The sequence below is a fragment of the Leptonychotes weddellii genome, chromosome 9, assembly GCF_054177405.1.
Source record: "Leptonychotes weddellii isolate Sample4059 chromosome 9, ASM5417740v2, whole genome shotgun sequence".
Classification (NCBI taxonomy): domain Eukaryota; kingdom Metazoa; phylum Chordata; class Mammalia; order Carnivora; family Phocidae; genus Leptonychotes; species Leptonychotes weddellii.
In genome coordinates, this window is record NC_138377.1 from 47458621 (window position 1) to 47469659 (window position 11039).

The window sequence follows — 11039 nt, forward strand, 5'->3', positions numbered from 1 at the left end:
TATTAAATTAACCCTTTCTAACTTCCATAATCTCTATAGAGGAAAATAATCAGCAAACTGAAAAAGGGTAAATAGTATAAAGTAGTAACTCTGGTCTAATACAGATGAGGACAGAAAAAAAAAAAATCAGAAAGACAACTGAATTAGGAATCAGGAAACTTCTGTCTTAGCTATTTCCAAACACTGTATAAGAATATGCTTTTGTAAAATAAGGGGTTTGAACTAAGTGATCTTTCAGGCTCCTCTTAGATCTAACAATCTGAGACTTTTAAAATAGGAAAGCATTCCTCTCTTTTATTCACTTTAAGTAAGTTCAGATCTCTAAGCCCAGATGAATTATGCTAATTTACAGAAGATTACATTTATATATGCAACCTTAGCAAGATGAATCCCTAACACTTGAAAAATCAGGGAGAATGGGAAAAAAAAGCACAAAAAATAAACATGAGCCAATATTGTCTCAATCAAAAAAAAAAAAAACAGGTTCTCGAATTTTACTAAAGAAATTTGTCATCCATCTCTAGTTACATTTTAGAAACAATTATTAAACATATGGTTAATTTTAACATTTATAAAAATATAATGATCACTAAGAATAATCTATGCAAACTTTAATCAAGTTAAATAAATAAATAAATTCAAAAGAATCCAAAAGACAGTTGACCCTTAAACAATGCAGGGGTTAGGGGTACTAAGCCCCTAGCTGAAAATTGGCAGTTAACTTTTGGCTCCCCAAAAACTTAAGTACTAATAACCTTCTCTTGTTTGGAAGCCTTACTGATAACATAGACAGTCAATTAACATATATGTTTTGTATGTTTTATGTATTATTTACCATGTTCTTATAATAAAGGTAGAAAAAATATTAAGAAAGTCATAAGAGAAACTACCCTTACATTACTGAACTGTATTTGTAAATTTGAAAAAAATTGCATAGGATTGGTCCCACACAGTTCAGATCAGTGTTGTTCAAGAATCAACTGTACATAAAATCTTTTCACTTTAACCAAAGATTTGGCAAAGTGTTGTAAAATGACAGGCATATTCCTATTAAGTAGATTTGTATGAGGTTTAATAGGCATATCCAAAAAGCATTGATTTAGAGCTCTGAGTTAAGGGAAAGAGCATTAACAAATTTAAGTGAATCCAAAGCAAGTGACTAGGAGGGAAAGGATCTTGAAACTTCATGGTATGAAAACCAGTGGAACCAACAGTTAAACTTGAGAGGTATTGTATTCAAATACATAAAGAACTGCTACACAGGTAAACAACAGATCAAAACCATTTTTTGTATCTAGAAGATAAAACTAAATCAATGAGAAAAAGGTAGAAAGGCAGATTTTTCAACATAAGAAAGAATCTTCTTCTATACAGGGTTTCTACATAGGGAATAAACCCTTATAAATACAATTTCCATTAACAGACATTCAAGTTGAGGCTGAATATGCATTTAATAAGAACACTGAATGCAGACCAAAACCACAATGAAACATCACCTCCTACCTGTTAGGATGCCTACTATCAAAAGATCAAAACATAACAAGTGTTGGTGAGGATATGGAAAAATTAAAATCCCTATATACTGTTGGTGTGATAGTAGAGAGGTGCAGCTGTTAGAGAAAATGGCATGAAGGTTCCTCAAAAAATTAAAAATAGAAGTACCATAGGATCCAGCAATTACACTTCTAGGTATATATCCAAAAGAACTGCAATTAGGATCTCAAAGAGATATGTGCACCCCATGTATACTGTAGCAGTATTCACTATATGCAAGAGATGTAAGCAATCCAAATGTCTCACAGATGAATGGATACAAAAAATGTGGTGGGGTGCCTGAGTGGCTCAGTTGGTTAAGAGTCTGCCCTCAGCTTGAGTCATGATCTCGGGGTCCTGGGATACAGCCCCACATCGGGCTCCCCGTTCAGTGGGAGTATCCTTCTCCCTCTCCCTCTGCCCCTCCCCCTGCCTGTGCACTCTCTCTCTCTCTTTCTCTCTCTCTCTCATATAAATAAATCTTTAAAAAAAAATGTGGAATGTACATACAACGGAATATTATTCTGCCTTAAAAAAGAAATCCTACCATTTCCTATGAAGGAACCTATAGGAAATTATACTAAGTGAAATAAGCCAGTCATAGAAGCACACATACTGCATGATTCCACTTATAAGAGATACCTAAAATAATCAAACTCATACAAGCAGAGAATAGAATGGTATTGCCAGGGGCTGGGTGGAGAGAAAAATGGAGAGTTGTTGCTCGAAGTATCTAAAGTGCCAGTTACATAAGATGAATACATTCTAGAGATCTGTGTATAACATAGTGCTTATAGTTAACAAAATGACATTGTTCTTCTTAAAATATTATTAAAAAAATTGCTGCAGAAACCACTCCTATCTTGATAGGTAATTTGACCAGATGACCCCCAATATTCCTTCCAAATCTTAAAATATAACTATAATGTTGTGATTCTTTAAAAGCCCTAATTAAAGATTAAGTAAAATTTAAAAGAAAAAAATTTTAGTTTCTCATCTTCACAGTATTAAAATTTCAAGATATTTTCTTGATATCACCAAAATCTCTGTAGTTCTTAAAGTAGTAACACTCTCATTACTAGCTACACTCCCTGGCACCAAAGAATTTCTCACTGACTCAGAAACACCAGGAACTTGGTCTACCTTGGACACGATCCCATGTAAATTAAAAAAAAAAAAAAAATTTGTTTTCTCTTTTGCAGAAAGGGAAAGAAACCATTCTGTCTCCTTAAAGCAATTCCAGAGACACCTAATGTTTTTAAATCTTTTAACTCTTTGATGTTATATGCAAATCTCTGTAAAGTCTGAGCAAGCCTCTAGTTAGCGTTTCAACCATAGATGTTTTTCTTAAGGATGTAGGATCGCTCTCTGCAGTGTAAACATCAAGGAAGATAGTGTCCCTATCTCCCAGTCAACAGGGAAGTTTAGCCTAGGCACCATTCTCTTCACTATATGCATGCAAAGATAACAGAAGTCTTACTATTTCTTTGAATAAAGGCAACGAAGCTAACAGAAATGGCTACCTCAATTACCAGTTGATTTGGGGATGAACTATGAAAGTATATACTGCTATCCTCTCGTAGGACAAGTTACTATTAATCTTGAGAATATGTATGTAAAGAATCATAACTGCCTGAAGGGATGTATAGGATAGAATTTCTGTCTTTGTATTATCTTAGTGGATTGTTTACGATGCACACTATAATCTGATTCAGTGCTTATTCAATAATAAAAGTTTTCTTCCTTTTCTACATTTTGTAAAGAGGATTCTCTGGGTTGGTAGGACATTTTAATTTTCCCAACACTGAGTTTCTCACTCTGTTCTGTCACTGTCTCCTTCCCTTTGCCACAGGAATAATCTCTTATTCTTTCCAACACCCATAACATCCTAGAATGTACACTGAGTTTCTCAAAAAGGAAATATATCAACATACAGCCTGCTAACAACAGGGAAAAAAATACATGGCTCCAATGCAAAGTTTTTTATTTACCGTTCTTATAGGAAAAGTGAGAGGACTTCCGCTGCAAGTTCCGAGGCTTCTCTGGTTCATAGACACCACATGTGATGAACATTTTGTGTAATTCTGGATTGATTCCATCAGGAACCATTCGTGGACTTCCTTGGTAAAAATGAAGAACCTGCCTGTTACCTGAAATAGCTTTATAAATACTTCTTTTGTTGGACTGACTTTGATTATAAGTCTGCAAAGAAAAATGTCAAATTACATTATTTCTATAATAGTCACTTAGCCATAATAAGAAGTTATTATATTTGTTTGGATTTATTATAAACGGTAAATTAAACTCTGATCCACTTAAATACTGAGAATATCTATTATCTTGAATTTGAGACCTGTTCAATTAACTCTTGAAAATCAGTTCAAAATTTAGTATTATAAAAACCTACCTTCATAACTATATTGCACAAAGGAAATCTACCTTTTATTTAGGATCTTTCTATTTTTGAATAAGGTGAATATTTATATATATTAAATGTAAACTGCCTTTTTTTTTAATACTATTCCCGTATTCCAGCTTGTTACTTCATCTCTCTACACTTCAGCTTTCTTCACTGTATACAAGAAAAACATTATTCCCTGTACAGAATTAAATGAAATAATGCATCTGACGCACTTAGAACACTGCCCAGGAGAGTAGGTACTCATTAAATGTGGACCATTATGATTACTTTACAGATAAGAAAACTAACATCTGCATACATAGGTTAAGTGGTTTGCCTAAGCTAATACAGTTAGAACCTAATTCCACACATTGATAGTACATAGATTTTTACAAGCTGCCAGATATTTAATTTATTGGAATCATTTTACAGATAAAATGAATGTTACATAATATGCTATAATCACATGAAAAGTATCAGGGGAAAAAGTCATTTTTCAGGATGATTTTTAAAGAGTCTATAAGACATTTTAAATCAATTTTTTATAACTGCCATAATTAATGAAAAAATCTTTAATATAAACCTACATATTTGCTCAAGGAAATGGTCCCACTGAGTTACAAGTTAGTTGATAACTTTAGTGTAACAAACAAAATAATATTAGGTATAACATCATATTCCAGGAAGGTCTGTCACTCAAGATTGTAGCAAAGTATGAATATAATTTAAGTTCCTTATCACTTTGTATAGGCATCAACAAACTTTTCCATAAAGGGCCAGGAAGTAAATATTTTAGGTTTTGCAGGCCACATAATATCTCTGGCACATATTGTTGTTAGTTGGTTGGTTGGTTGGTTGATTGGTTTAGGCAACTCTTTAAAATGTAAAAACCATTCTCAGTTCACTGTATTTAAAAATAAAAGAAAAAACTAAATTAAAAACAAGAAACAGGCCTTAGAAGCACAGGGAAATAGTAAAACAAAATAGATATTGAGGGGCACCTGGGTGGCTCAGTCGGTTATGCATCTGCCTTCAGCTCAGGTCCTGATCCTGGGGTCCTGGGATTGAGCCCCCTCCCCCAGCCCCACCCCTTAGGGTGCCCTGCTCAGCGGGGAGCCTGCTTCTCCTTCTCCCGGCCCCCCAACTCGTGTTCTCTCTCTCTCAAATAAATAAATAAAATCTTAAAAAAAATTAAAGAACTTTCAAATATTTTTAAAAAAATAATACATATTGATTTCCGTATCTAAGTATCTTTAAATTACTACTGAAGTAGAAAAATGCATTTTATATGGATAAAAGTTACAAAACTGAATCCAGTTAAAAAATTCTCCTAATTACAAGAAAAGAATACTCAGAATCTACTACAAAGTAGGGGGAAAAAATCAACCACAATTTCCTACAGATTGTTTGGACTTTGAATGTTAACAGACTGACATTTATCTTAAGCTCTATTTCTCAAATTTCAATTATCAAATCATGTTTCTACAAGTCCACTTACACGTTCTTCTCGTCCTTCGGCAAGGATAACAACAATTCTGCCTTGACGTTTGCGGCCAGTTCTACCCATTCGTTGTACAAGACGAACTGGGCTCTTCTGGGCATCAAAACATATTATAAGATCAACTTCTCCTATATCCAAACCTTCTTCACCAACACAAGTGGAAACCAATGTATTATAACCACCACTACGAAACTGTTTCACAACCTAAAATAAAAATGATTTAAAAATAACCAAATACAACTGTAAGAGACTTGTAGATCAAACACACTTTTTCCACTCACCCCAAAATGGTGAAATCAGATTACAAATCAGAACCCAGGATACTATGGAATAGGAAAAGTAGCAGCAAAATGGCAATATAAACCAAAACAGACTGTGGTAAAATGCAAAGGGCAATCCTAATTCTTTGCTTTCATAATGGTTGTGATGCCAAAAATGTTTGCTAAGTTTACACATAAATGAGAAACTCCAGATATTATTTGTCACTAAAGGGCCATGGGCAGGTAAACAGCCCAGAGCAATTACTGCTAATCATATCCTAGACCTAAATTTATTGTTAGGTCTATCTAAAGTAAAATTTTTATTACTCCTAAAATTCCTATCTTACCTTCTATACTGACATTCCAATGAAGGGTAGCAGAATAAGCCATCCCAAAATATGACTGGGGAAGTTTAGGACATGCTGCCCCAAAATATACTGCTTTGATATACTGATTATTTTGAGCTGTAGACACTTGAAAAACAGCAAAAGCAGGGAGAGGCTCTCCCTTTATCTGTCCATAAATCCCCTCCCTGGGATTTTCATCAACCAGAAAAAATTGACTCATCACAGGAGAGGAGACTAAAAGCCATCCTTATAGCCAGACAAACTTGGTTATAAACTATCACACCTCCCTTCTATTCTTCTAAGGGCCCATTCATCTTTCCCAAAAATCAATTACTCTCTATCCTAAGAAGCCTATGTTCCTCCTCTCCTTTCCCTATTAATATGGTATTTAAGTCAATTCTAAGCCACCTTAGGAAGTTACTCATTTTTCCCTGCATATCTCCCATGTATAATATAAGGTATACATGTTAATAAACGTCATGATTTATATATTCGACTGTTTATTCAATATCTCTCTGCTTGATGTTTAAAACAATGCTACTCAGGGGCACCTGGGTGGCTCAGTTGGTTAAATGTCTGCCTTCGACTCAGGTCATAATCCCCAGGTCCTGGGATCAAGTCTGGCATCAGGCTCCCTGCTCAGCAGGGAGTCTGCTTCTCCCTCTCCCTCTGCCCCTCACCCCTGCTCGTGCTCACTTGCGCTCTCTCTCTTTCAAGTAAATAAAAATCTTACAAAGATAAAAAAAAAATTAAAAAATAAAACAAAGATACTCAAAGTGTAGTTCACAAACTGTTTATTACTGGTGTGGTTCACAAACTGTTTATTACTAGCCAACAACAACATAAATACAAAAATTAAGAGTAGGTATTTAGAAACTTGACAGAGCAATACTACATTTGTCGGCTTTAATAAGAAGAAATTTGGCTGTGAACACTGTTTTCATTAATTTTACTTTTTTTATTAATTCATTATTATTGTAATATTCAAAAGTATCTGTCTGTGACATACTAAGAGGAAATAAACTAGTCCTCCATCAATTTTCATAGTCAGAAAAACACTGATCTCACAGACATGCCAAAGTTAACTCATCCAGAACCAAACTCCTGATATTTCTCTCCAAAACCTGCTCTTCCTGCAGTCTTATCTATCTTCATTAATAGCAGCTCTTTTCATTTTTCAGGCCAAATTCCTGGAGTCATCCTTGGAGTCAGCCTTCACACTCCTCAATCTCATACCCCACTCTAATTTGCCAATAAATCCCCTCAGCTTGACCTTCAAAATATATCCAGAATCCAACCATTTCTCACAACTTTCCCTGCTACCACTCTAGTCTAAGCCACCATCAGCTTTAACTTGGTATCACAATAAGACTTCCACTTGGTCTTCCTGTTTGCACCCTTAGTCCCCTATACTTTATTAAGATAGCAACCAGTGTGATTTTTTTTTTTTTAAATATAAACTAGGTCATGACCCTCCTCTGCTTCCAACTCTCCAAGGGCTTCTTTTCCCATCTCACCCAGAGTACAAGCCAAAGTTATTAAAATGGAAACACCCCACTTACATCACAGACAGATCATCTAAGCAGAATATAAAAAAGGAAGTGGCTTTGAATGACACATTGGACCAGATGGAATTAACATATATTCAGAACATTCTGTCCTAAAACAACAGTATACACATTCATTTCAAGTGCACACGGAACATTCCCCAGAACAAATCACATATTAGATCACAAAAGAGGCCTCAAACAGGGGCGCCCATGTGGCTCAGTTGGTTAAGCATCTGCCTTTGGCTCAGGTCATGATCCTAGTGTCCTGGGAATCAGCCCCACATCTGGCTCCCTGCTCAGCAGGGAGTCTGCTTCTCCCTCTCCTCCGCCCCTCCCCCCCACCACTCATGCTCTCTCTGGCTCTCTTTTCTCGCTCAAATAAATAAATAAATAAAATCTTCTAAAAAAAGAGAGAGAGACCTCAACAAATACAAAAAGACTGAAATCACAGCATGCACCTTTTCTGACCACAATACTATGAAACCAGAAGTCAACCACAAGAAAAAATTTGGAAAGACTACAAATACATGGAGGTTAAACAACATGCTGCTAAACAAAGACTGGGTCAACCAGGAAATCAAAGAAATAAAAAAAAGATACATGGAAACAAATGAAAATGAAAACACAATGAACGGTCCAAAATCTTCAGGATGCAGCAAAAGCAGTCATAAGAGAGAAGTATATAGCAATACAGGCCTATCTCAAAAAGCAAGAAAAAATCTCATATAAATAACCTAACCTTACACCTAAAGGAGCTAGAAAAAGAACAACAAAAGAAGTCTAAAGCCAGCAGCAGAAAGGAAATAATAAAGATTAGAGCAGAAATAAATGATATAGAAACTAAAAAAAACAACAGATCAATGAAACCAGGAGCTGGTTCTTTGAAAGAAAAAAAAAATCAATAAAAGTAATAAACCTCTAGCCAGACTTATCAAAAAGAAAAGAGAAAGGAACCAACTAAATCATGAATAGAAGAGAAATAACAACCAACACCACAGAAATATGATTACAAGAGAGTATTATGCAAAACCATATGCCAACAAACTGGACAACTTGGAAGAAATGGATAAATTCCTAGAAACAAAAATTACCAAAACTGAAACAGGAAGAAATAGGAAACTTGAACAGACTAATAACCTGCAAAGAAACTGAATCAGTAATAAAAAATCTCCCAAGATACAAAAGTTCAGGGCCAGATGGCTTCACAGGCAAATTCTACCAAACATTTAAAGAAGAGTGAATACCTATTCTTCTCAAACTATTCCAAAAAATAGAAAAGGAAGGAAAACCTCCAAATTCATTCTATGAGGTCAGCATTACCCTGATACCAAAACCAGATAAAGATTCCACTAAAAAAGAGAACAGGCCAATATCCCTGATGAACATGGATGCAAAAATTCTCAATAAAATACTAGCAAACCAAATCCAAAAATACATTTAAAAAAATCATTCACCACGACCAAGTGGGGTTTATTCCTGAGTTGCAAGAGTGTTTCAATATTCACAAATCAATCAACATGATACACCACATTAATGAAAGAAAGGAAAGGTACCATATGATCCTTTCAATAGATGCAGAAAAGGCATTTGACAAAGTAGACAAACTTCAACACCCATTGATGATAAAAAACCCTCAACAACATAGGTTTAGAGGGAACATACCTCAACATAATAAATGCCATCTACGAAAAACCCACAGCTAATATTATCCTCAATGGGGGAAAAATTGAGAGCTTTTCCATATGGTCAGGAACAAGACAGGGATGTCCACTCTCACCTTTGTTATTTAACATATTATTGGTAGGACTAGCCTCAGCAATCAGACATCTAACAACAACAAAAAATAAAAGGCATCCAAATTGGGAAAGGAAGAAGTCAAACTTAAACTACTTGCAGAGAACATGATACTTTATACAGAAATGCCAAAGACTGTACCAAAAAACTGCTAGAACTGATAAACAAATTCAGTAAAGTTGTTGGATACAAAATCAATGTACAGAAATCACCAATACCATACACCAATAATGAAGCAGCAAAAAGAGAAATTAAGAATCAGTCCCACTTACAACTGCAGCAAAAACCATAAGATACCTAAGAATAAATCTAACCAAAGAGATGAAAAGAATGGGGCACCTGGGTGGTACAGTCATTAAGCATCTGCCTTCAGCTCAGGCCATGATCCCAGGACCCACATGGGGCTCCCTGCTCAGCGGGAAGCCTGCTTCACCCTCTCCCACTACCCTTCCTTGTGTTTCCTCTCTCACTGTCTCTCTCTCTGTCAAATAAATAAATAAAATCTTCAAAGAGGTGAAAAGAAGACCTGTACTCTGAAAACTATAAAACACTAATGAAAGAAACTGAAGCTGACACAAAGAAATAGGAAAACATTCCATGCTCATGGATTAGAAGAACAAAGATTGTTAAAATGTCTACACTGCCCAAAGCAATCTACACATTTAATGCAATCCCTATAAAAATACCAATAGCATTTTTCACAGAGCTAAAACAAACAACCCTACAATTTGTATTGAACCACAAAAGACCCCAAATAGCCAAAGCAATCTTGAAAAAGAAAAGCAAAGTTGGAGGCATCACAATTCCAAGTTATACTACAAAGCTGTAGTGATCAAAACAGTATGGTACTGGCACAAAAATAGACAAGAGATTAACAGAACAGAACAGAAAACCCAGAAATAAACCCACAACTATATGGTCAATTAATATGTGACAAAGCAGGAAAGAATATCCAATGGGAAAAAGAAATGGATGCATTCCTAGAGATGTATCAACTACCAAAACTGAACCAGGAAGAAATAGAAAACCTGAACAGACCTATAACCACTAAGGAAACTGAAGCAGTAATCAAAAATCTCTCAACAAAAGCCCAGGGCCAGGCGGCTTCCCAGGGGAATTCTACCAAACATTTAAAGAATTAATACCTATTCTTCTGAAACTGTTCCAAAAAATAGAACTGGAAGGAAAACTTCCAAACTCATTTTATGAGGCCACCATTACCTTGATCCCAAAACCAGACAAAGACCCCATCAAAAAGGAGAATTACAGACCAATATCCCTGATGAACATGGATGCAAAAATTCTCACCAAAATACTAGCCAATAGGATCCAACAGTACATTAAGAGGACTATTCACCACGACCAAGTGGGATTTATTCCTGGGCTGCAAGGTTGGTTCAACATCCACAAATCAATGTTATAAAATATATTAATAAAAGAAAGAACAAGAACCATATGATCCTCTCAACAGATGCAGAAAAAGCATTTGACAAAGTACAGCATCCTTTCCTGATCAAAACTCTTCAGAGTATAGGGATAGAGGGTACATACCTCAATATCATAAAAGCCATCTATGAAAAACCCATAGCAAATACCATTCTCAATGGGGAAAAACTGAGAGCTTTCCCCTTATGGTCAGGAACACGGCAGGGA

At 35.4% G+C, this 11039-nt stretch overlaps 1 protein-coding gene across 2 annotated transcripts in view; it reads right to left on the reverse strand.

Annotated features, from left to right (window-relative positions):
- The window catches only part of FANCM (FA complementation group M), a 108470-nt gene that overhangs the window by 72610 nt on the left and 24821 nt on the right, over window positions 1–11039 (reverse strand). For both annotated transcript variants that reach the window (XM_081830565.1, XM_006727114.3), the window contains exons 10-11: window positions 5433–5639; window positions 3525–3735 (exon numbers count right to left, since the gene is read on the reverse strand). In XM_081830565.1, the coding sequence (XP_081686691.1) occupies window positions 3525–3735; window positions 5433–5639 (418 nt within the window). The remainder of the gene's footprint in view (window positions 1–3524; window positions 3736–5432; window positions 5640–11039) is intronic.